This window comes from Schistocerca nitens, chromosome 2, assembly GCF_023898315.1.
Source record: "Schistocerca nitens isolate TAMUIC-IGC-003100 chromosome 2, iqSchNite1.1, whole genome shotgun sequence".
NCBI classification, from domain to species: Eukaryota; Metazoa; Arthropoda; class Insecta; order Orthoptera; family Acrididae; genus Schistocerca; species Schistocerca nitens.
In genome coordinates, this window is record NC_064615.1 from 663880933 (window position 1) to 663908723 (window position 27791).

The following is a 27791-nucleotide window of genomic DNA, read 5'->3' on the forward strand; positions in this document are numbered from 1 at the left end:
GTTCTGCCAATGTCTCTGATCAACATTTCTGTTCCCATTCCTAGGCCAAACATTACCTGATTGTTGGTAGTTTCTATTGTACTGATCTCTAACAAAATTTCTGTGATTTTGATCCCCAAAGTGTTCTCTATTTTGTTGATTATTTCCGCGAAAATGTTGTTCTTGTTTTGGATAAAAATTATGGTCCCTCTTTTGAAAATTGTTATATCCGCATGAATTTTGACTGACACCATGATAATTGTTTTGTTCCCTTTTTTTGAAAGTTGTCATTTCCCCAATTTTGACCATTACCTTTCTGAGTAAACCCACTGTGTGTTCTTGTTGTTACCCTATCCAACTTTTCAATATAATTGAGAAACTGCTCTACATTACTATCAGGACAATGAACTAAACTCAACTGCATTGCTGATGGCAATCTTCTCTTTAAGGTATGAATTTTGATCAAGTCATCCAAAGGTTTTGTTAAATGAATAAGTTTTTGAAGTTCACTTTTGCAAAATTGTTTCATGTTCCCATCTGATTCTCTATAGTTTCTCCCATTCAAAAATTCACTTTTGATTCTAGTTTGTTTAAGATCATCCCAAAAATTTTCCCGAAATTTTGATTCAAATTCTGAAAAGGTCATCCCCAAAGTTACAATCTGGTTTGCCCAACTCAAAGCTTCCCCTTCCAAGAATTTTTTCACAAATTTAATTTTCATATCATCTGGTGAGTGAGGTAAAAAACAATCCTTACAATACTGTATAAAATCAACGGGATGTAAGGGTCCATCTACCGAAAAGTGCTTCACTGGAATATTAGATACAAGATTGCATGTGTTGACATTGTGATTTTTGCTTTGAAATTCAATGTCAAAACTTTCAAGTTTTTCGCTAAGTTCTCTGACTGATTTTTTGTTTTCTAAATCATTGGACTCTATTTTTTTTTCTAGAGTAACCAAACGATTGTCAGTTTCTTGTTGTACATTTTTTACTAAAACTTTTGTGTTCTCATCCAAATTTTTAATTTCCCCTTTTATCTCATTAAATTCAATTAAATTTCTTTCCCTATCTACCAGGAACTCATTTTTTACAGTATTAATTTCACCGCTCAATTTAGCATCAATTTCATTTACTTTTGCTTCCACAGATTCAATTTTTTCCTCAACACTGCCAACTCTGTTCGATAGATCACCCACTTGGGTATTGACTGCTTGGACTTGCAACAAAATGTTATCAATTTTTTCATCCCAGTAAGTCTTATTGTCGTCAACTGATTGTTTAATATCTTTCGTGAAATTTACAAGAAAACTTTTTAAATCAAATTGATCGGTTCTTTCTGTTTCATTTGACCTGTCCTGATTTTCGAAGTCTATTAAATTACTACTTTCTACTTTAGGCACAATACTCTCGAAAATCTCGTAAATCATTGTGAACAACAAAAATTTATACACAACAATACAAAACAAGATAAAAATATTGTTTTAACAAAATACGAGGGTTTCGTGACTTATCTGGAACACTCTTCTACTGTTGCAAATCCACGTTTTCCATCCATGTGATTGTTGACCAAAATTCTTGAAGTATTTTCTTCTGTCGAAAATTATATTTTTTGCCGAAACATTTCTTCTCAAAACTTTTACTTCCTGATGAACACAAATACTGTAACACACATTCTGAAGAAACTGGTATTAACACACCAAAATTTTCTTCCTCGTAGCACTGTTGAAGATCTCGTGAACACAATATCCCCGCTGAGCCCCCAGTTGAAATATTGTATCCCGGCTAAGACACAAGTTGAAAATATGGTCACTATTTTTTATTTACTTAAATTTGCCACATTTCGTGACAGTACCTTTTCCGTTAGATGTTTGCAAGGCGATATTAGTCTTGGCTTCAGTTGTCTAAGTATGATTCCACAATGCATCTTTGTCGGCTGCAGAAAAGATGTGGTTCAACGTGTTTGCCTCATTTTGGTGTTTCAAATACCATTTCTTCAAATGTAGTTTCTTTTTTTATGGTTAATACAAAAAAAATAGTAACATAATTCAAAATTATTTATGACGGCGACCTTCACATTGTTCTTCCGTCAACACACACCAAGAGTTAGCTGCCGACTGACTATAGTCAAAGACGACTCCAGCGTCAAAGATATTTTACACAACACACAAGCTTCCATTTGTAATCAGTCTTTGCTATTCTTCGATACATTTACTAATAGTAATCAATATGCTTTCACTCTCAAAAACATAAGTAAATTAACATATAATAAGGCAAATTACAATAAATTCTGACAAAAAGTATTAAAAAAAAAACATTTACAATTTGGTATCGACAAATACAGTAAAAAAAATAACATCTCCCAGATCCATTACATCTGCCTAAAATGGAGGAAGACTAGAGACGTTTTTGATGCTACACTACTTCAGCAACAGAGGTAACTGTGAGATCATGAGTGAGGGCAGTAACTAAGCAAAACCAGACGTAACCCTGGATTATAATACTCACGAAGTAGGAGAAGATAGATCATTTCAAATTGTTGTTTATTATTCTTTCAAGAGAGATCATTTTACATGGTGGGAAAACTGTTCTTCCATTGGTTTGTGATGAGCATCACGAATGCATTCACACTGTACAAAGGGACACACAATATGAGTGAAAGAAGAAAGTGCACCCTCCCCCAGTTTCTTGTACAGTTACAAATTTCTTTTGAGGCACAAGGCAACATACTTCAAAAGGTTAATTCTTCTCCAGTTCTTCGACCAAGCAGACTTAGTGGATGACATTTTGCCAAAAAGATGCCATCCACTGAGGGGGAGGGGAGTGGGAGGAGACACCAAACCTGATGTTAGTAAGAACCAGAAAGGAAAAATATGCAAAAAGGAAATGTCTGGTTGTGTCCAAATTGTAATGTAGCTCTTTATATGCCTGAGTATTTCAGAACATATTATACTAAGAACCATGCATTCAATACAACATTTTGTGTATCTGCTAATATTAATATTTCATAATAAGATTATAAAAAACAGATAAACCAGGTTTACTGTTTCATTTTAAACATCACACAAATTTATTTCAATCACAGTTATAAAGCTACAATTTTTGAAAATGTGTTAATAACATCAGATGCCCCACTCAGGGTGACTGAGGCCAGCATCTAATGTGTTTATGTGGTGTCTTACGTAAATGTCATAAATTTGTAGTACACCAGTGAAAGTATGAAAACCCCCAAATACGGCAGTTCAACATCTGCATCTGTACTCTGCAAGGTGTACAACCCACTGTACCAGTTATTGGGGTTTCTCCCCGTTCCATTCAATTATGGAGTGTGGAAAGAATATTTGTTTGAATGCCTCTGTGTGTGCAGTAATAACTCCAACCCTATCCTCACTATCCCCTTGTGAGCAACATGTAGGGGATTGTAGTATGTTTCCAGAGTCATCATTTAAAGCCATTTCTTGAAACTTTGCTAACAGATTTTCTCAGGACAATTTCTATCTGTCTTCAGGAGCCTTCCAGTTTAGTTCCATCAGGATCTCTGTGACACTCTCCCACACATCACACAAATATGTGACCATTCATGCTGCCCTTCTCTGAATACATTCAATATCCCGTTAGTCCTATTTGGTACAGGTTCCATACACTTGAGCAAATTCTAGAACCGGTCACACAATCTCCTTTTTAGATTGACTGCACTCCCCCAATAGTCTACCAATAAACTGTTTACCACCTGCTTTACCCATTTCATATCCCTACAAAGTATTACAACCATGTATTTGTACGAGTTGGCCAATTCCAACAGCGACTCATTCATATTATAGTCACAGGATACTACATTTTTTTGTTTTGTGAAGTGCACAATTTTACATTTTCTGAACATTTAAGCAAGCTGTCAACCTTTGCACCACTTTGAAATCTTATCGAGATATGACTGAATATTTATGCAGCTTCTTTCAGATAGTATGTAATTACAGGTAACTGGCATTATATGCATAAAGTCTGAGGTTACTATTAATATTGTTTGCAAGATCATTCATACACTATATGAACAGCAAGAGTTCTAAAACACTTCCCAGGGCCACACCTAAAGTTACTTCTATATCTGACGACGACTCTCCATCCAGGATAACATTCTGTGCCCACCCTACCAAAAAGTCCTCAATCCAGTCAAATTTCACTTGATACCCCATATGATCATACTTTTGACAATAAGCATAGATGTAGTACCAAGTAAAATCCTTTTTGGAAATCAAGAAATACTGCATCTACCTGATTGCCTTGATCCAAAGCTTTCAGTACGTAACGAGAAAAAAGTGCGAGTTGAGTACCACATGATAAATGTTTTCAGAATTCATGTTGGTTGGCATTGAGGAGGTCATTCTGTTCAAGATACCTTATTATGTTTGAACTCAGAATACATTAGAAGGTTCTACAACAAATCGGTGACACGGATATTGGGTGGTACTTTTGTGGATCACTTTTACTACACTTCTTGTAGACTGGTGTGAGCTGTGCTTTTTGCCAAGAACTGGGCACGGTTTTTGTTCGAGGGATCTACACTATATTATAGCTAGAAGACGGGCTAACTCTGTTGGAAATTCAGTATAAACTCTAAAAAGGATTCCATTTGACCATGGAGCTTTGGTTTTAACTTCTCAACACCACTGACAGTAATACTTACTCATTCATCTTTTCAGTGGTATGTGAATTAAACTGGGAAGATTCTCCTAGATTTTCCTATGTAAAGAAACATTTTAAAATGGAATTAAGCATTTTAGCTTTTGCTCTGCTACCTTCAATTTCAGTTCCTGTCTCATTCACTAGGGACTGGACACTAGCTTTGTGGCACTAACAGCCTTTACATATGACCACAATATCTTTGGGTTTTGTGAAATATCATTTGATAATAACTGCTATGGTAGTAATTGAAGGCATCACACATTGCTCTCCAGCAGGCTCAGATCTACAAGGGATACAGGGGAGGGAAGAGGGGGAGGGGGGGGGGGATGTCTTGGTTATTTGCCCTGGGTGGCAATTTCAGGAGGCACCAAATTCACATTCTTGAATGAGAAAACCTTGTTTCACAAAGCTAGGAAGCATCCAGGGCACATTTGTCTATCTAATGTTCATAAGATTTTGAAACACTTCCCATTTGTTTATTGAACATATCTGAACACAATCTAAGTTCATGTCTGAATGAACCATAACATGATTTTTTAATGCGCACATAGTTTACCTGAGGTCTCTGCCAGGGGAACCACATCACATCTAGAAATAAAAAAACTTTCCCCACAGACAAAAGGGGACAGGGCTACACAAGCTGAACTGAATATACCCAAACATGTGACTGCCAATCACAGTTTATTTACTCGGTTGGTTGCATGTGCGAATGATAAGTGTTGATGTAATTAGTAACAAAATCCATAGATTCAGATGATCAGAGTGGAAATAAATGACTAACATGAATAACAGGTAAGGAAAGTAATATACAATCTTTTCAGTGTATCTAAGAAAATGAAATTTTGACAATATTTTTGCCAAATCGCTACATTACTAAGGGCCAGTTGTATAGTTCCCAGTAGCAGCTGCTCAATTCTAATTTTATTATTGGAATAGTGTGGAAAACACATTGAAGAAACACATAATAATGCCTAACCAGAGAATAAGTTTTGACAATTGCAGGAACTGTCGCAGAATTAGTGATGACAAGATCGATTGTTAGAACGAGGAAGGAGAATAAACAGGGACATCACGCAAATTATATGTAAGAATATGACAACTCTATATTTATATAAAAATTTCGTACTACTGTTTAGCCACGATAACTTTACTATTGTGCTAGTGCTGCCAGAAGTGGAGAAAATGTGTGTTTCTGAGGGCTGGAAACATCAAGTTGCCCAAAGACGCGAAATATTACGGAAGACTTGTGTTTAGTACTACTTAACTTCTGTAAGTGCTTGCTGCGATGTTTACATTATAACAAAATCTTACTCAGGTTTACTTGTTCAAGTCACTGGGGAGAGAGTATTTCAGCAAATTTCCACTAGTACTTGCTGCAAAAGTGCAGTTATTCTTAAAAACCAAAGCAGCCGTCACTGTTGCTGCACTATTATTAATGAATAAAAATCATGATGAAACACAAAAATTAAAAACAGGAAAAATGTTAGAGGAGTACCTATTCATGTTACCACAAAACACTATTCAATTAACTAAAATCAGAGCATTTCACGTATACTAAAAACTTTGAGAAAGTCATATGCAAATTTCGAACATCTCTTGTCTATTCTATAATCAAATATTCAATAATGGAAAACAAAAATATGGTGCAATATCTCAAGAGACTGTCTTTTAATTACTCTTTGATTTTAAAAGCGGTATTTACTGATTTTAACATAAATGTAAAGCACTTATGTTTAAAGTAACATTAAAAATCATCTAAAATTTAAAGATGGCTATATTGCCATTCTGTTTTCCCTGCTGGTGAAACAAATTTAATGGTAAACTCATTTCGCATTTCCTAGACTGGTGGTGCCAATTATTTGTGCTTAAGGGTTCCAGTAGTACATTTGTTTCAGCCTATTTGCCTTTGTGCTAATCTTATATTCGAAACTGATGTTTTCACATCAGTGATGAGCACACACAACTTCTGTAAGTTTGAGAAAAACTTTTAATTAAATGACAAATTTTACAAGTACTTGCAGTAAGATGCAAGAAACTGGAACAAATTTTCACCTTTCAGCAGAGTATGTGCTGATCTGAAACTTCCTGAAAAATTAAAACTGTGTGCCAGACTGGGACTCGAACCTGGGAACGCACTCTGGTACAAAGATTTAGTTTGTCAGAGCTTCATGCAAGAAACTGTTTTCATTAACTTGCGAATTTCTTGAAATTGATGAAATTACTGTATGTCGACAAGTGTGTGTGTGTGTGTGTGTGTGTGTGTGTGGAGGGGGGGTTGCAGATATGGTTCCACAAAATTCCACCAAATTCAGTGATTTTATGATAATGCACCATACCACGGCAGGAACTTTGACAGAATGCCTAATAAATGTAACTGCAGGATTATGATTTTAGAGTGGTTGCGAGACTGGAAAATAAACTGCAACGACTCAATCAGAATGACTAAACTGTTGCCTAGAAAGGAAAGCAAACTAGCAGTGAAAGTGTACATTGTGGATAAAATCACAGAGAGCAGAGGCCACAAAATAGTCTGTTTACCACCCTACAACTGCAATCTAAATCCGACAGAACTGGTGTCAGCCAAAATAAAATGCAGGTTCAGGGAGAACAACATCACTGGTGACATGTCAAAGGAAAGACTGCAGAATCTTGTTAATGCTGCTTTCCTTTCAGTTACTGCACAGGATTGGCTAGGTTCCAACAGCAAAGTGCAGCAGCTGGAGCAAGAGTACTGGACACGAGGTGGAATAATGGAAATGGTCATTGATTAAGTTTTCATCAGTACCACACGCTCAAGCTATGATGATTATGATGATTTTCAATCAAACATGAATGACAGTTATCTTTACTGAACATCATTTGGGCAGTTCTTTCAGGTACAGTTAATTACGCTTTGTAAATATGACTGCTGTGCTGTGTTTAATAAATGCAATGTGTGAACAGATTCAAAAAATCAGTTTTTGACATTTGATTCATAGTGTCGTAAGCTGCACGTTCATCTACTTTCATTTTTCATTATTTGTGACAAATAAATAACACGTAAGTTGTAGCTAAAACTCTCGATCATGAATATGGCAACAAATTAGGTGATTTCCAATCTTACAGAAGTGTCACTTAAGTGGGAAATATTTCCGTGAGTGTTAAGCACAAAACGTGGGCGGTGGTGCCAGCACTGCTGCAGGCAGCCAACACTGCCTTCCGCTCGCCACTCCTCTACCCTTGGCAGGCGTAATGTGGTGTCATGACCATTGCTGACAGCCACCGTGCCAATCATCAACTTATAATGGACAAACAGTACTACTACTTTTCGATCTTGTGTTTGAAAAACTGAAGCATATGAATGAAATCTGAAATTACTTCCCAACATAAAACTTTTTGCTTGTAGTAGACATAATAGGCATGTGATATTGGTACTTCGTAAATTATGTTCTGCCATGTTATTTAAGTAAATAAGGTAGATGAAAATGGCCACTATCCAGGTCTTGCCCCCGTTTGGAAATATAGTAGATCCAGGGCTGCTCTCTAAACAGCCAAACGCATTTCATTCAGCATCTCTCTATCTATAGCCCTATGCTTTGTTTTACATCTATTATGCAGTAATGTCTGTTTCTTTATAAGTTTCTTTACAATAACTGTATACCATGGAGGTTCCCTCCCACTGTAAACTGTTCTGCTGGGTACATATCTATCACGTGCATGGTCAATTATGTTATGTAGTTTTGCAAACATGTTAATCAACATGGCATCTGCTTGGTTAGCTTCCATAGGCAATCACACAGCATGGGATATGTGATGTTCGCTGACACCACAACAGCCATAGACAGACAGATGAATTTCAATTGTACTGCATGATATGGTTTGACAGTTTCTTTTGGAATCACCTTAATGGGTGACGGAAGCAAACTGAGCAGGTGCCATGTTCATTAAGTGTTCTGAAGTTTAAGTGTTGTATCTGGTAGTTTTCTTATTTATACTTGCATACAATGAAGATATGCAGCTTAAATGATGCACCACATTAAAAATCTCTCTGAACTGCATTGCTTTTGGTACAATTTGTTGGCAAAAATATCAGGAAATGTGACATTGTTAGATAAAACCAATATTTATATTCCAAGTTAAGCCAACAGCCTTCCCACAGTCATAAACTGGAAGTTAGCCGCTGTCAGGCTTGGCTAGCACTTGGATGGGTCACTGTTTGGGTCTGCTGAATGCTGATGGCAAGCGTGGTGCACTCAGCCCTTGCAAGGCCAATTGAGGAGCTACTGTATTGGTCACAGTAACTGACAACGGCCGGGAGAATGGCGTGCTGAATGCATGCCCTTCCATATTTGCACCAGGTGATACCTAAGTGCTGAGGATGACATGGCAGCCAGGCAGTACCATTGGGCCTTGCAGACCCGTTCGGACTGTGTTTGATTTAATTTCCAAGTCAGTGTATGAAGACTGCTTCATTATTGTGCAAAAGGAATTTTTGGTGATGAAATCGGAAAGTTTTTGGGAAACATGAAGGGACAAATACTTCAGGCAGAGATGAAGAGAACATTGAAATACTTTGGGGTAGCACATTGGCACTAACCTAAGAAATTTTACAACAGATCCATGCAATTCTATATTCATAGTCACAGATTCTCATTTCAACCATAGGATGATTACGATGGAGTCAGTTAAACACTGACATGGCAAAGAGACTGTTCTACCATATCAGTAATGGCAGGATTCAGCTGTAAAAATATTCTGACTAGACGCAAGTCGCTTCATTATTTAGTGAAAAAGCCACTTTCCCCATTACCAGATATAAAATCAAATATACACTCAGTAGCTGCTTTGTGTTAACAAATGAGTGGCATAGTATCTTTGGCGAGAACTTTAAAGTTATGACAATGCTTTCTTTATGGTTGTACAGGTGTTAAAGGGTCAAATGTAAACGATTTTTTTAAAATAATGTACATAAATGAGATATGTGATGTCAGTAAACATTAGGGACACTCAATCAGAGAGAGAAACAGATGTGACAGTTTTGTAGGAGGGGTTTTGTACTTGTCACAATAGGTTGGCACTGCTAGGATGAGCTGCGGGCAGCTGATGCTTAATAATGGTTTTGCTTATATCCACAATATTGCATTTAATAATGGTGTGCCCTCTGGAAGTTTCCAGATTAGTTGGACAACCTCCTGTGATCCTTTTTTCGCTTTCTGAATGTGAAACATCTGCTAAAATCTTTTCTTGAATGATTTTGCAGTGTGGTGAAATTTGTATGAACTGCAGAAATTTTTGTAAGTGGCTACAACAGTTCACCTTTCATAAACCAGATATTAAAGTGTGATGGAACTTGAGTTCACTAATTAGGACTGGAGTTAAAAATGCCAAAGCATGGAATGAAAGCACACCAGCACATCTGCCCAAAAGAAATTCACAATACAATCATCGGCAGGAAAAGTAATGTTGACCGTCTTTTGGGATGCCTAACGTGTCACCTTTTGTGAATATTTGGAAGATCAGCATACAATAAACAGTGTCTACTACTCAGACATGCTGATGAACAAAGTAAAGCCAAAAATGGGAGGAAAACATTGTGGATCTCAAAGAAAAGGTGTAATATTGCTACAAGACTATAGTCACCTCAAATCGCCCACCTGACCCACAAAACCACTGAAAAAATGGATTGGGTGAGTCCAGATTTGGCTCCCTTGGATTATCATTTATTTGGTCCACTCAAGGAGGCATTATGAGGAAATGCGGTTAGTAACAACAAATTGATCAAAGAATATGTGGGAAAGTGGTTCAAATAACAAGATGAAGATTTCTTTGCATCGCACATGCGCGCACATGTGTGTGTGTGTGTGTGTGTGGGGGGGGGGGGGGTTCATTGTGGCGACAAGTGTATTAAAGTTGGCGTGGTTATACTGAGAAGTAGTGAAAATCTAATTTTGTAAGAACACAATTTTATTTCTACATCAATTTGTCTCTAACTACTGAATGTCCCTCATATAATGTAAATGGTATGTATATTTTCATTTTCAACATTACACTGAACAACAATGAGATATGATGAAAATAAGGAATGCACCACACCCCAAACCAAATACACCAGAAACTGACACCAAAATTGGCAAAAAAATTACATCAAAATTGGCAAAAAATTACACCAAATCTGGTAAAAAAATTTCACACCACAATTGGTAAAAAAGCCAATACCGACACTTGTAAAAAAACGAACACCAAAATTGGCAAAAACAATGCCAAAATCTGCAAAAAGAAACACTGAAATTGACAAAAAGAAACGATTTTTTCCTTTCCCTACTCACCACTGATGAAACACAATTACCTTTCTCCAATATGGAATTACTGCTTGTGACACACTATTTGACAAATCAGCAATCATCTTCTGCAGATCTTTGATATTGGAATCACCATGTAAATTTAGAACTGACTGCAGTTGGTTAAGTTGTTTCTGAAGAACATCAGCTTTCTTCAGAGCCTGTAAGTAAAAGAGCAAGTTATTAAAAGTATGAAATAATGTAACTTAAAGTGATAAAATATTAGAACAATTGTTTGTAAAATAAAAATTTCAGCTCAGAAGGTTGTTAAAAATGATAGAGAGATAGAAATGCTGACCAGTACCTATTTTCAGAAACCATATCCTTGAATTCCTGATGAAAACTCTTAAAATACCAGGTGTAGCGGTACGAAACGAGCGTTTTTGTGTGAAAATTAAACACTAATTTTGAATTGAAAAGTAAAAACATTTTATTCAAAGTACTGACCATTGCTTTCTATACATTTTGACCACCTTTCTGGCAATTTGTGGACACCGCGCCAATAGAAATGTTCGTCTTTTGAAGCAAACCAATCAGACACCAAATTTTCGACTTCTTTGTAGGAATCTAAGTGTTCCTCAGCCAATGTGTGTCCCATTGATGAAAACAAATGGTAGTCAGAAGGGGCCAAGATAATACGGCGAGTGGGGTAGCAGCTCCCAGCCAAGTGTTTTGATTGTATCCTGAACCAGTTTTGCTTTGTGTGCAGGTGCATTGTCGGCATCTACTCCTTGGCATATGTGGGGAGTTAATGGCACAGCCAACAGTAGAGCGATCCCTGTGTTGTCAGGGGGCTACAACCAACAGGGTACATGGCGGCCCCACCACAATGGACTGGCTACTGTGTTGGATATTAGGTGGCAAGTGGTCCATGGTCGTCGTCAGCACAGAAAGCGACACTGCAGAGTGCATGGCGGAAATTGTACCCAGGAATGTATGCTTGCCCAAGAGATGGAGAACAAGCGGGACTGCAATGCAACGATGACTAATCTGGGTATAGGTCTCAATGCACGATGTACAACCAACAGGTACATGGCAGCCCCACCACAACGGACTGGCTACCGTGCTGGATATTAGGTGGCAAGTGGTCCATGGTCACCGTCAGCACAGAAAGCGACACTGCAGAGTGCATGGCGGAAATTGTACCCAGGAATGTATGCTTGCCCAAGAGATGGAGAGCAAGCGGGACTGCAATGCAATGACGAATAAGCTGGGTAAAGGTCTCAATGCATGGTGGACACAATGCACCAAGTAAGGCGCCCTTCCCCAATTGGCTCGCTCTTTGGAATAATTTTGAAATATGGTGGTCAAACCCAAGAGGGGACCATCACATAAGGGCCGAAATGTTTGAGACTCCTTTTAGTCACCTCTTACGAGAGGCAGGAATACCGCTGGCCTATTCTTACCCCCGAACCCAAAGGGGTGGTAACATTAAGAATTACAGTTTCATTTCTTACAAGTTAAATATGGTACAACCCTAAAACATACTATTAAACTTCTGTGGCCATTAACAGATTCATATTTAGTTATTCTCTAAACATGTAAATTTATCTGGCCATTAACAGATTCATATTTAGTTATTCTCTAAACATGTAAATTTATATCTGCTACAAAAGGCTAGAGGAACAGTCACAGCATCAAAACTGAAAAATTTTACTTCATGAAGATGTGTGTGCCTGAGAAAACAGTTAGTGACAATGGGAGACAACTGGCTGGAATGACTTTGAAAAATGTTATGCTGTGCCAGTGTATACATCACACTACAGGCCAACTTGTAATAAATATGAGTGTATAATGAAGGATATGAATAGGCTTTGCAGAGTATATTGCCAGAAAAGACTGTAAAGTGGAGACAGTTTGTCAGAAAATTTGAAAAGGTTTTAAACAATAAACCACGTAATACCACAACTGAAGTATTATTTGACCAGAACCCTGACGGCTTAATAAGTAAAGCAATTGGAGACTTGTCTGCTAATGACATTCCTTGGACTGTGCATTAAAAATGTGAAAGAAACATTACTGAAATTGGTGGCAAACGTAAAGCTGCACACGATAAGTTGGCGTATCCACATGCAGTCAAAGAGAATAGATAATTAATGCAATAAAAAGTTTTATCTAATTTACAACTGACTGTATCTTACTGTTAGGAAAACAGCATACCAATACACTTCACCTTGTGCATTCAGACACTGAAGTATACTACAGAAAGAATATGTGCAAAAAGTGTTAAAACACTACATTAAAGAAGACAGCGACAATTTCAACAGTAACCAAGATGAAGGCAGTGACAATAACTAATCTGAGTGTTTGTAGTGATATGAATCAAGACTGCTCAGAAAGGTGATATCAGACTCTTAAATTATGTATTTAAATTTATGCAGCAATACCAAGGATAAATGTCAAAAGAAACAGCAGTATGCCTAAACAGTAGCAGACATTAATGTAAGGTGCTACATTTTTATTTAAGATTTTTTTGTGTGCACTACACGAATGCTTAGTGAGAACTGGTACTCAGACCACGCATCAACTGCTATGTTGATACAGCAGCTGGTAGCAGTGGTGCATTGAGGATGGCACATAAAGCCACATATTGAGGCGAAGGGGCAGGCACCTGACAACGAACAACGGCATCACACCAGAGCAGCTGAGTGCTCAAAACTGTTTTTGATGTGACAAGGTGCAAGAATGTTTGTGTTGTGGTTTTGTTACTGAAAGTGATTAAGAGTTTGTTTAAAAAGACTACCATTTTCATCTTTACGTGCATGGTGCTGTTGGGAGTTTTGTTTAGATTTTTTGGTTCTTACTGCGACAGTTCTCTTGAAGACTATAAATAATATGCACCAGCATTGTAAACCTTAAGACAAGAGAAGCTACAACAAATAGGCCACTGGAACCTACCACATTAGAGACGCAGAACTCTGGTTCAATGAGTAACCATTTTCCATGCAAACAGTTTTGTTTTCGTGACTGTACAGCAGTACCACAATAGGCAGTGCAATGACATTATGACCTTGATTGCCTCAGTTCCCGGTACTGTTGCATTTCTGATCTTGCTTTGTATAACCTGCATCTAACTCAACCGGAAAACTGCCCATCCCTGTGAATTCCAATTTCATCAACTACCAATGTACTGTGCTACTCATAGTGAATAATGATTAGTTAAGTAATAATTAAATTAGAAACCGTTGGTAAATGAGCAAGAATGCGAAGCACGATGAACAACTGAATGGAACAATTTGCTGTTAAATGATTGGTGAAAGGAATTAACTAAGAATAGTTTTGGTAATTTATATTATTAGTTTGTTGGGTGATGACGCAGAAAAAACAGCAGCTGGTTTGGTTTGCAAAACAGTACTTGAATTAATCCCTCTTTCTGTGTGCTCATATGTTCTCAGATGGTGTCGAGATGTTTACGTGATACCAGGCTATGCTACCATTATTAGGCTTTAACTTTGAGATGATGACTATTTGTAGTACACAGCAATGCAGCCAATCACATACTCTGGACTTGGGTTCCAGGAGCTACAGCCATCCACCTGAACTGGGCCACCTGGCATCTTAACATCGCTGAGTCACTTACTGGGTGGCTACCTACTGAGGGCAACCGCCTTCCTGGTGAGATATGTGCTCCAGTCCAGACTGGTAACTGTCTGGCTATTCTGTTGCCGCACTTCAGTCCTTGTGGACCACCTTGTCACTGCTGGCTGCACTGGGTCAGCACACACCTTCGACATCAAACTTGCTGGAGGCTATGGTTTGAGTACCATCCCTCCTGGGCGATATTTCATGGCCCAAAGCACAGCCTGGATGTGACTGCCATTCATCGACCACTGTACGCTGTCCTTGTCAGCTACTGCCATGCTGGTGGCATTGGCGGGTGACCCAATTTATCCTGCCACAGCCCAGGTGCCCTGCTGAGTTTCTGTGGTGAACACACCTCTGTACTTAACATGAATAAAAGTCCTATTCATTCAAGGATGTCTTACCAACAATCCGCTGCTCGATTCCAATCACCACCACCACTCTCAACCCATGTCCAGATGAAGGCAGCAGTGCTTCATTCTGACCTTCATACAGCCACTTCATCCGTCATTGCTGGGGTCACCTCTGGGCCCCAACAATATGACTTCACCATCTAAACTTTCATCTGCTGCTTTACATTGTTGAACTTCAATTTAAATGACATTATGATATGAAAGCGGTTATATGTGACTTTTTCCCTTCTCTTTACATCTTTCATAGCTCTCTGCATCTCCTCTACTTATTTTGCTTTCTGTTGCCCCCCCCCCCCCTTTTTTTTTTTTTAGAAAGAAAAAACAGCAACAAAATCTCAAGATTTCTTTATTTTCCACCTGTACCAGCTATATTTGTGCATTTATTCGAGTAACTGCAGCTGTTTAATGTATCCTCATCAATGACAATTGAAGAGATGCAACACAGTCAGATAAAAATATAACTAAGAAGAAATAATAGTCAGAGCTACTGGCCAAAAAGTGCTGGAATCAACTGAAGAGTGGAAATGGAAAATATTCTAAGTGCAAATCTGACGTTTTTCAGGAGATGAAAAAACAATATAGCTCTGTTTGAACATATCTGCAACCGAGTTGTATCCTAACAACCGAAAATAAATATTTTATTAAGAATGTTCTAAGTACCATACCAGGAAACTGGCTGGTTCTAAGTACCAATAACAAAGCTTTTACAGTTCATTCTAGCAAAGAAACAAAACTTCAACCAGCCACTGTTAATAAAGCTATGTCTTCACACAAATGGCATCATTACTTGTTTGAAACTGAGAAGTGTATCTCCAGATGGCTGTTTACATTTATATTACATTTGCTACTGTTTATATTTGCTGTTGGCTGCTTTTCATCCAAGAATTAATGTAAATAACAACAAATGTAATACAAACATGAACAGCTGTTTGAAGATGAGCCTGTTGGCTTGAAATTGGTAATTATGCAATTTGCGTATTTGCAAGAATCCACATGTATAAGGGGCAACAAAAAATTTCCCTTTGAGGGCACTGCTGCAGCATGTATGCAACATATCATGACTCTGATGTGGTTACTTAAGCATGGACATGTAGGCAAGATTTAAGTGTGGCATTTGTAGCAGCCTGACATGCATACACTAAATGCAGAAATGTTAACTGTTGACATTATTAATAAATGGATCCTCATTCTTTTCTTGACTGCCAAATGATGAATACCGGTAGACATCCATTGGAGAACAAAGAATGTGAATGGGGGAGCATTTCTGTCAAAAACTACTGTTGTGGAACAGTGTTCCAAATTCTGTGCTTGTCATGATTCGACCTGAAATGCTTGTTGATCCGGGAGGCTCATCCATTACAGATGATGCCAACTCATGTGGAAAACATTCTAGCACCAATCCTATAGTCCTGATCTATCCCCATACCTTTCCCTATGCAATTATCATGCCTTCAGTCACTTGGAGGGGGAAAAAATTGCCTTGAAGGGTCAATTATTCCTGAGGGATGAGAATATGCAGCAGCCAGTTATAGTCCTCTTCACACAGCAGGATACAGCATTTTACCAAACAGGGATCTTCATCCTGCTGCATCGGGTGGGTGATTACCTCTGTGCTTATGGTGATTCTGCCTGATTGGCATACCGAGTCTGATTGTACGGCTTTGAATGGAAGCTTTGATGACCCCTTATGTTTTGTATACACCTACAGTTTCAACAAAAAGGACATAAGCGCCATGCCAACTGGTCGCGGCCCAGTTCTACAGAAGTGCCAAGACCAGTGACCTGGATAGAAGCATCCACGGTATTACTTCACTTGTATTGGAATCATTATACTGAAGGACATTGTTTATTTTGCATGTCGCCCTTTGCTTACAACACATCTGTATTTTTCAAAGTTAATTATTGTTGTTTATTTTCTATAATAAAATTCATTATGATTTTCTTGAATTGTTGTCTAGCTATCCAAGAAAGCAGGTTTCCTAGGCACTCCATACTTGACGAGTAGGCAGGATATAACAACTACTAAAAAATATTTTAAATTTTTGACCTCCAAGGCAAAGCACAGCATGGCATAAAGACTATGTGCCATCTAATAACACATGTTCAAAACACTTTTTCCTTTCTTTGGCATCTGGATCAAGTCTAAGAAAAAGCAACCAAGTACCGAGAACGCAACAACTGAAGATGCATTTTGTGAAAAAGGGCACATACAATATTTTCCATTCACACTCCAATTTTCCCAACAGGAAATAATAACATATTTGAACAACCTTTGCAGCTTCTGGACCAGTCAGAGCTACAATTCTTCTTATGCCTTTAGCAATTGCCTCCTCACTTGCAATGATGAAGTCTCCAATGTGCCCAGACTGATGTAAGTGCCTGCAAAGAAGTGGAACTTGCATTTAATCAAAACAGGTATCTCAACTGCTGTAGGTCTCAAGAACAATGAGTAAAATATTGAAATAGAATAGCTGGCTGTACAAACCTTCGGATAGCACAAGTTCCATTATTGCCAATAAAAACAAAGTAGAAATTATTAACTTTAGTTTCAGAACCATAAGAAAGTGAGAAAAAAAAAAGGAAGGTTGGAAAGGGGTTGGTGGGGTAAGGGGGAAGGTCACTCAGATATTATTTTGGGTGGGGCCCGTACGTTGCGAGGGTGAGAGGGGGAATAAAATTAAGATACTTTGCCTCTCCCCCCTTTTTTTCCAACTTCTCTCAACAAATCTCTCTTGCTTTCCTGAGGAATAAACAATTGATTTGGGAAACTAGGATTACTGCTTTAAGTGTTTCTACTGGTCAGTGAGTCAGTCACTTTAATTTCAACAGTTTTCTTGATTGAATTTTGCATTTAATACAGAACAATATACAAAATATATCAATGCATCTAATGAGTTACAGTATCAAAAGGTAGAAGTGATTTTATTATTGATCTACAGTAGTTCTGTTTAATAATTCGGGAAAGAAATATTGGATTTTAACACATCAGATCTGCATACTTTTCCTGACTCTGTCAAAACAAACATCAACTTACAAGGCAGATGTACCTATAAAATCCAGTCCTGTTTTCTGACTGAAATATGTTACATCTGCAATTGTAATTAATCTATACTCTAAACAAGCAATGAACATGCCTGGAGAGACCAGAATTATTGTGCTCCTTAGTATATTCTAAGCACACCAAAAGAAGTAAAACTACTTCTCTTCCTGAAATATTTCAGATTATATATGTTGTTCAGAGCCTCTTGCAAGCTTCTCTTTTCTCCCGCATTCTGTCATTCTCCTCCAATTATAATCCTGTTCCGTTCACATCATCCTTCACCTGATCCCTCTCTCTTGTTCATGCTACTCTGATTGCTCTTCGTCCAGATTCTGTCCACTCTAGGGCTCTTCTTAGAAGTCTTTCTCATCTTTTTTTTCCCCCTTAAAATTGGCCAAATTGTTTAAGTCCATTTCTCTCCATAGTTTCTTTTTAGGCACTAATTTGAAGTGTGTTTCATATTGTCTAATTCCTTATCCAGTCCCTTCTAGTCTTGCCCAGGATGCATTGTAAAAAGTGCATCTATTGCATGTATTCTGCTCAGATCTTTCTTTGTCCAGGTCCAACATTCTGATCCATAGGTCAAAACTGCCAGACAATATGACTTGCATATCATGAGCTTTGTTTTAGCAAGTATTTTCCAATTTTTAATTACATTCGATACACAATAATTAAAAATTCTAAAAAATTTTCAATTCTCTCCACAATATCATCCTTGATGTTTCCTTCTTGGTTAATTTAGAAGCTAGATATTTGAAAGCACCTACTTGTTTAATAATTTCTCCATTACAACTCACATCCTTCATTTTTCCTGCTGATTTTCATTACTTCACTTTTTGTTAAGTTTATTTCCATGCCTGCTTTTTCAATTACACTCTTCCGGGTATTTAATTATTCTTCCAATTTCTGTTCAATTTTCCTTCTGACTTCTGCTCATTTTCTTCCTAAATCATCACATCATTTGCATATGCTATGATTTTCATAACATCTGCTGCTGACCCTTGCTGAACTTTCCTTACGATGCTGTCCACGACTATAGTAAAGAGCACTGGTGGCAGCACATTTTCTCACTGCCCTCTATTGAAACATAATTCAGACATTCGTTGTACATGCTTCTGATGTTAAGACACATTTCTTTTGACGATTCCAGTCTATTCAGACCTTGCCATCTCTCTGCCTTTCGAACAGTGTCATAAGCCTTTGTTATATCAATTAACGCAACTATGATGTCTTTCCCAGACTCCTATTTTTCTCAAAAGATGTGAAATCTATCAGAAGAAAAATGACCAGAGCACATTGCACATCGACTTTTTCCAAAATGCACCATTCTGCTTTTAAAACATTCATGTCAACTTTTTTATAATATGATTTTTTTCTTATTTATGGTTTCTTGTCACTTCTTGATAGAACAACTTTATATTTAAGGTTGAAAAATATATATACTAGATTGCTCCATTTTCGCATTTCTGACAGTACAATATTTTTTCTTCACTAAAAAGCTTATTCTACTGTACCTAATTTTTTTGGAAGCAATGGAATAATTTACATCAATCATTATAATAGGATGTATGAAATGATCTATTAAAAATATTGCTGTTTTAAAAGTCTATGGTGTGGCTCTAAGAAAAAGTTTAATTTCACTGGAAAACAAGTGTGTGCAAACTGAAAGCTTGAAATTTCAAAGTTGAACGAATGTGTCATAAAAATCGACATAAGTAAACTTGAAGTAAAAAAAACATTGGTAGATGCATACGCAAACCATGCTAGAATTTGAACAATAAATTTAAATCTCTTGATATAGCTGTGAAAAACAGTGAAAGTAGAGTAAATTTAGTGCAACACAACCATTGCGCAATTTGAAAAGTTACAGAAAAATAAGTAATGCAGTACTCATTCACAAAATTTCCTAGTAGAATGAATCACAAAATAAGCAGTCTAGTTAAACTAGGTGTGAAGTTCAATTCAACAACTGACACCAGTTGTAAAAAAAAAAAAAATCACTGTTAAGTAGCCATGGTTTATCTGTCTTTCCCACAGAGACAAATACTATCACAATAAATTTAAACAAAGGTTCTAGTAATCCTGCTTATGAGAAGGTGAGACAAACTGAGAAAGAAAACCAATAAAGTTTTCCTTTTCCTCATAGTTTTGATGTATCTGAATAATTGTCTGTAAATAAAGTATAAATAAGGAGGTACAAAGTGCATGCATGTGATGTACTGACATAGAACCTGTTGAAACAAGCACTTGTGATACGTGTCTCACGAGGTCCAGTTAATATTTATATATTAACGAAGAATGAAATTAAAGAAAATAATGTTAGATTTTTAGAAAAAATACCTGTCATGGTATTGTGAATCTTTTAGATACTGGACCTTAGAATAGCAACTGCGCGCAATCATATGACCCATAACAAGTACAACAAACATTGGGCAACATAGCACAGTTTCAGGCCACTGCTGATACTCATCTGGAGAGCCCTCAAATAAATTGTCAAAGAACATTGCTTTGCTTTCATGAATGAAAACTTTGAAAATGAAACAATTATTTGACACTGTCTCCGAGCAAACTTTAAGTTTCTTAAACCGTTGAAACAGTCCTGTTCACTTATACGGTATCTCATTTCTAGTACTTAGAGAAGGGAGTTATACTGCAGGAGTAAAGTGTATTTAAAGCAACAAAAGAATTCTGTAAGTAATTGAACAGCCAAAACAAAAAACAGAATCCTTGGTAGGGGCTTAATACAGAGGTCAAAGCAAAATTCCATATCCACTTAAAAGCAGGAGATGTCTACTCAGTTTCTCTAACTAGACAGTTCCAACCTGTGCGACATAATGGTGCCCCATAAAGATTAACAATTACAAGCGACAAATTTATCTTTCTTATTAGTATGTGGAAGATTTAGGAAAAAAACTAGATATCTTGAAGGCTATTACAAATCTGGCTCCTCTTGTACGTAGCTGTTACACAGTACCAGAAATAGAAAGCAGCATAAAGTTGGTGGTGTTGCTATCTACACAAGGAAAAGTAATTACATCACAGGTTTGGAAAAGATGATAAAGTTTAGTGCTGAAAGGAATTTTGAAAGTGTGGTAATTTTGCTTCACACCTTCCTCTTTCAGAGGCTGGTAATTTGGAGGCTTTTCTGGATTCACTTGACACAGTTATATGTAAATGCATGGTCACAAAACTGCAAATGTAAATCGCAATGACTCACGTTCCACCACAGAATTCAACTGAAGTATTGTCTCCAGCAGGTCCAAAAGGATCAGATTCTAGTTTCTCAATAGGCACACCTATTGAAACTATTCGAACAGGATCAGGATAAACTTCATCAAAAACTGCTCGTAAACCCTTGATTGTTTTTGCTGTTGCTAGATGTGATTCCTTTGCATAAACTGGTTCATTGCGCTGTATCATATTCACTGACACACTTTCAGTTTCTTTTACCTGTTGCACTGACATTGGTCCCTGCAAATAAAAAATACAGTTCTAATAATTAATAGTAATTAAAATTAAAATTTTTTTGATAATTCTTGCAAGACAGGTATGGCTGTATTAACCAAAGGATGACAGAGGAGGGGGATGTGAGATAAAATTACCTTGTTTGTGAAGTCAAAACGAAGTCTATCGGGAGCCACCAGTGATCCTTTCTGGTCTACTTCAGTCTTAAGAATAGCTCTCAGTGCAAAATTGAGTACATGTGTACCTGTATGATTGTTCATTACCAACCTCCTTCGAACAGTATCCAAATGAAGTGACATTCTGTCTCCTTTTTGAATTTTTCCTTCAGCAGTTCCAATATGCAACACATATCCTCCAAAGACCTGCACATTTCTCACAGAAAACTCTACATTCTGTAAATAAATTTGAAATTATGAGACCACTAGTGGCAGGGAAAAAGAACAGAGGAAAACAGCAGTTTAAAAACGATCAACCACAAAATTTTTTAGCTAATATTACCTCATCTGTAACTTTCACCATGTAACCTTCGTCATATATTTGGCCTCCCTGCTGAGCATAAAACGATGTCTTATCAAGAATTATCCCACATTCTTGACCAGAGGTGACTTCGTTTACAAACTCTTTCATGTAATATATTGCAACCACTTCCCCAATACACGGTCCAAATTCTGAAATAAATTAAGTAAATATGGCACATATAAAATACTCTGTCTCACAATGAAATGCACTAACATCTATGAAAACTACAAGGCCAAGAGGGATACATGCGAATGAAATGAACTTAGCACAACTGGATTTGTGATAATACATAAATGATTTGGATTACAGAATTCTTTGAGTTGCGGTGTAGTCCAGTATGGAATGGAAAAGCTTAGTACTCTAAATGTCCTGCTTTGAATATATTACTGAGGAATCTTTCTGACTGCAGTTTGTAAGCAGTTCCAGAAAGCATCAGCAGTGTTAGATAAAGAACTATAGCAAGCAAGGTTCCAGCCAACCTTATACCTGATTTATCCACAGGAAAAAGCATTCAACAAAATAATGAACCTACAGTACACGAGATACAATTACTGTCCTGTACTTACCTTCAAGAGGAAAAATATAGATGACAGGAAGAGACAGGCCTATCTGTTGGTGGGAGGAAAGGGAATGAGTCTGAAGGAAGACAATGATGAAGGGGGTATGGAGTCAAAGATATAACCTAATCAGTAATCACTGCACCAGCTTCAGTCCAGAGATGATGATGACAGAGACAGAGAGATGAAAAATGAACAACACAACTGAAACTAGAGATGTGGTTGGGGGGATATGGAGGACTGAGAACAACAATGTATAATAAAAACGAATAGAAAAAGGCAACAGGGACACAAAACAAATAACAATATCACAGAAGGTACAGGGTGATTATAATTAAAGTTAAACTTTCAAACCACTGTCAAAATAACACCACTGATCAGAATGACGTCAAATTGCAGCGGAATATTATTGGAGAAGGGGGAAAATGTGTGGCAGAAGAAAAATAAATAGTTACAAAATCTAGCAATAGATGGCGCTGTAAGCATCATAATTTAATAGTGGTCGACTACAAATGACAATTGAATCATGCAACAATGCCTAACGTGTACGTTTGACATTAAACAAACTGTACTACTCAGTGTGCATGGGTGTACAGGTGTGATACTGTTAGTTACATAAGCCTATTCACCATGGAAAGGTAATATCACATTGGATGGGAAAAATCGGTTTTTAATTATCCTGAGGCCCAAAACCGCATAAAAAGCATCAATCAAAATTGAATCGGATTATTAATTTCTGTGTGACTGGAACAAAACATGTTCAATACAATGTCCACTGTTTTCTGCAATTTGAAATCGAGAAACAGCATGTTCCACAGATGATCAAAGTGTTCCAGCGTCACGTTCAGAATGTGTTGCACAATGCATGGCTTCAATGCAGCTAAGTTTTCAGACGGAACATTGAACACAACAGCTTTCAGATGACCCCACAGCCAGAAGTCACAGAGATTAAGATCAGGTGATTGAGACAGCCAGGCTGTAGGGAAATGGCAGCTGATATTCCAGCATTTCCGAAATGGCGCTTCAGCAGCTGCTTAACTGGATTTGCAATGTGCGGAGGTGCGTCATCTTGCATAAAAATGATCACATCCACACATCCATGCTGTTGGAGAGCTGGAGTTATGTTGTGCAAAAGACACTCATAGCACTTACCAGTGATGGTACAGGTAACAGGACTGGAAGCACCTGTCTCTTTGAAAAAATATGGCCATATGATAAATGATGCCATAAACCTGCACCAAACAGTGATATTTTCAGGATGAAATGGTACTGGTTGATTTGCGTGTGGATTTTCCGTTGCCCATATTTGACCAATTCTGTGTACTGACATAACCTGTCAGATGGAAGTGGGCTTTGTCCGTCCACAAAATTTTCCATGGCCAATCATTGTCCACTTTCATGCGAGCAAGAAATTCTGAAGGTATCTCTTGCTGGTAGGTCAACAGGAAGCAACTCATGCACACGGGTAATTTTGAATGGATAACAAAGAAGGAAGTTTCCTAGGATTTTACGCACTGTGCTCATGGGTATGTCCAATGTTCAGGCAATTCTCCAAGCACTACACATTTGCACACCACCACTCGTCTCCTCCTGCACTGTTGTGGCCACCATTTCCACTGATGTTGAATCAGCTTCCTTCCTCTACAAGGTTCCACACCAAAAGTACTTGTCTTTTTGAATTTTCGAATCATTTTCTCGGACCAACGGCTTTTTTCAAACCCTTATTGTAATACAGCTTTACAAGTAGAGTGCGATCCTGCATTGAGACAGTCATGGTGCACATTGCAGACGCGAAAGGAGGAAAAGCTGTGTACCTGGCATGTTTATACCAAATTCAATGGGTTGTGCAGATGACAGGTGTTTTCATTTATGTATTCTGACACATACAGCGCATCAAACCATTTTTTTTTTCTTCTGCCATACTTTCTCCCCCTTCTTTAATAATATTCTGTTGTAATTTGACGTCATTCCGACCAGTGGTGTTATTTCTACAGTGTTTTGAAAGTTTAACTTTAATTATACTCACACTATATAACGAAAAGATGATTATAATGAAAAAAGGGGACGGCGGGTGTGTTAGGTGGTGATGTGTGCAAAGATGTGTTTCATTACTGGTTTCCCTGAACTCTGGAGGTGGCAGTACTGATATTTTGCATCCTGAAGGTAAGTACTGGCTGGAAATTCTACCTCAGTCACACGTGTGATACAGACAGTAAAATGAGGCAGGAAGTGGGAGAAGGATTGGGGAGTGGTAGTTGGCAGCTTGGAAGGAGGCAGCAAGAGTCCATTATACAAATCTGGGAGGGAGAGGCAGCAGACATAGGGGTAAGAAGGTGAGATACGGGCATTGGAGCCAGGGTGTTCATGCAGCATCAATGACGGTGACATGATTGTGGGGATTGGGAAGGAGTCACAAGACAGAGGAATGGGAGACTGATGTATAGGGAGCGTGGGTGCAGTATATTATTAAAGACTGAGACTCTCTCTGCACAGTTCAGGAAAGCCGGTGCTGGAGGGAAAGATCCAGACAGAGTGGATTGTGACACAGCCATTGAACTCTAGCATGTTGTGCTCCTGCATTGTGTTCCAACACTGGGTGGTCAACACTTCTCTTGGCTAGAGTTTGGTGGTGGCCATTCATTCTGGTGGACAGATAGTTGGTATTCATGCCTAGATAAAATGTGCAGAAATCATAGCAAAGGTGGTACATGACATGGCTGCTTACACAGGTGGCTCTGTCTCTGCTGGGATCCTTCCCTCCAGCACCATCTTTACTGAACTATACACAAGGGAATTACCTTCATAACACACCTTTCACTCCAATTATCCCGCTGGCCTCAATCTCTGCTAACCCACTGCACACACACCCTCTACTAAACAGTCTCCCCTTCCTTGTTCCTGTCATCCCTTCCCAATCCCTGCCTTCAAGTCTTCATCATTGTTTGCTGCAAAAGCTCACCAGTCCCAGTGCCCATGTGTTGTGTATACCTATCCCCTATACCTACTGCCTCCCTCTGAGCTGCCAAATACCACTTACCAACCCCTCCTTCCAGATGCAGCTTCTTTTTCCCTCTACTTAACCCACCAGACACAACCCTTCACCCCGGTCCACCCAACAAACTGCAGTCTCAGCACTGTGAGTTCAGTAGCCATAATGTAGCTGCAAGATGTGTGTGTGTGTGTGTGTGTGTGTGAGAGAGAGAGAGAGAGAGAGAGAGAGAGAGAGAGAGAGAGAGAGAGAATTCCTCCGATAGAAAGTTTTCATTCTTTTTTTTTTTCTGTATCTGTCAATGACTCCACACTTCTACTATTTGGTGGGTGTCTCCTTTACTCCTAAATTACATACATTCTACCAGAACTTCCCTTGCTGTATACCTGATGTGATAGGTAGAGGACACGTCAGGTGGAATCAAAGATACTCTTAATTATTTACAGAATGCTTCAGCAATCCTTGCCACGAGTGGGCAAGTGCTGTTCTCCTAAGATATGGCACAGGGAGGGAAGGGGCAGTACCTGGCCCCTAAAACCTCACCTGACACAACAGCTTCTGCTCTCAATACATAGGAATTGAGACAGGTACAACACTAATAGCATCCCAAACCACAACATTATACTGCCTAATAATAAGCTGCCAGCAAGTTATCATCACATCAGTGCCCAACATATCAGGAGCCATTGTTGCACAATGGGTTGAAATGGAAGACAACAAAGAAAACCTCAAATTTTGCCACTCAAAACACCCTCGGAGATTGTCATGTGCTTATGGCAGGTCAGGGAACTTTTGATTTCTAGAGGATGGCAGCCACCGAGATGATGTGCATACCTCCAGCCTTACAGCATGAATTGTCAAACTGTTAACACTGTCAGTTAGGAGACTTGCAGTATTCCAGCATGTACATGAAATGGTGGATAAATGTGCCTGGACGGTTACAGTAAGGTAAACAAGATGACATACAACCCTTGTAATGAACTTGTCTGGTACAGTACATACTGATCACCCCACGACCCTCCTTCAGGCCATTGATTCCACATACTCATCACTGTCATAGAAATGTACTCAATACAAAATGGCAAGCCCACTTCAGAAATTGTATAATTTTCCCTCCTCTCAAACTCACTCCTAGGCTGATATTTCACCCTTTGATGTCCATGAGACATACTAGTACTTGTTTTCAGCTTTCCACTTTGTTTATGGCTCTTGATCGAATAGGTTTGGCATGACAGTTACTTTCCAGTTTACACTGTGATGACAGTGCTGGCCCTGTGTGTACAACATCTCTCCACAGTCTTAATCACTTAATGCTGCTACTCACAAAGAGTCTGGATTTGTTCACACTTTTATTTCTGGGTGCTGCAATTTCATACAATTCATTTAACAGGAATATTATTAAATCTAGACTGTAAGCACCACTACTGTAACAGAAAATAATTTATCAAACAATGGAAAATCCAGGATGGAATAATGACAATATTATGAAAAGGATAGTTGCTATTCTATACAGGGGAGATGAATCGCAGATTGGCAAAACTAAAAGACTGTCAGCAAGTAAGCTTTCAACCAAAAAGGTCTTCATCGGAAACAGACAAAGTCCACATGCGCAGGACGCACGCTCACAGGGTAGTTGCTACTCCATGTAGCGGAGATGTTGAGTCGCAGATAGGAACAACAAAAAACTGTCAGCAAGTAAGCTTTCAGCCAAAAAGGTCTTCATCAGAAAAAGACAATGTGCACTGGTCCGTGCATGCGCCTGCCCGTGTCCACAACCACAGTCTTTGCTGAGGCCAGTCTCAGTGGCCAGACTGAGGTCACGTGTGTATGATTTGCATTTGTGTGAGTGTGAGTCAATGTGTGTGTGTGTGTGTGTGTGTGTGTGTGTGTGTGTGTGTGTATTTCTGATGAAGGCCTTTTTGGCTGAAATCTTACTTGTGCTTATCTGCAACTCAGCATCTCCGCTAAAAGTTGAGTGGCTACCATCCTTTTCATAATGTTGTCAGAAAACAATTTATGATTTTCCAACTTAAGCGCATAATTAAAGCAAAACTTTTTTTTTTCTCAAACATTTACCGTAATCAGCATCCTTTCCTGTTGATGTAGCATGGTAATTATATTTTGGGAGATCATCTGTCACTGGGATGCCTTCATTCTGAAGACGTGTAAGTGCATGGACATCTAATGCAATCTGGGTATCTGCACCAACACCTTTGCCTTGGGAAAGAATCTACACATTCAAAACATTTGT

The 27791-nt window shown here is 38.3% G+C and overlaps 1 protein-coding gene across 2 annotated transcripts in view; it reads right to left on the bottom strand.

Annotated features, from left to right (window-relative positions):
• The window catches only part of LOC126236775 (alanine--tRNA ligase, cytoplasmic), a 205355-nt gene that overhangs the window by 27963 nt on the left and 149601 nt on the right, over positions 1-27791 (bottom strand). The window contains exons 11-16 of one of the 2 annotated variants that reach the window (XM_049946352.1): positions 27617-27770; positions 21974-22143; positions 21613-21867; positions 21228-21481; positions 17241-17349; positions 10984-11136 (exon numbers count right to left, since the gene is read on the bottom strand). In XM_049946352.1, the coding sequence (XP_049802309.1) occupies positions 10984-11136; positions 17241-17349; positions 21228-21481; positions 21613-21867; positions 21974-22143; positions 27617-27770 (1095 nt within the window). The remainder of the gene's footprint in view (positions 1-10983; positions 11137-17240; positions 17350-21227; positions 21482-21612; positions 21868-21973; positions 22144-27616; positions 27771-27791) is intronic. The other variant, XM_049946353.1, reaches the window with a different exon arrangement.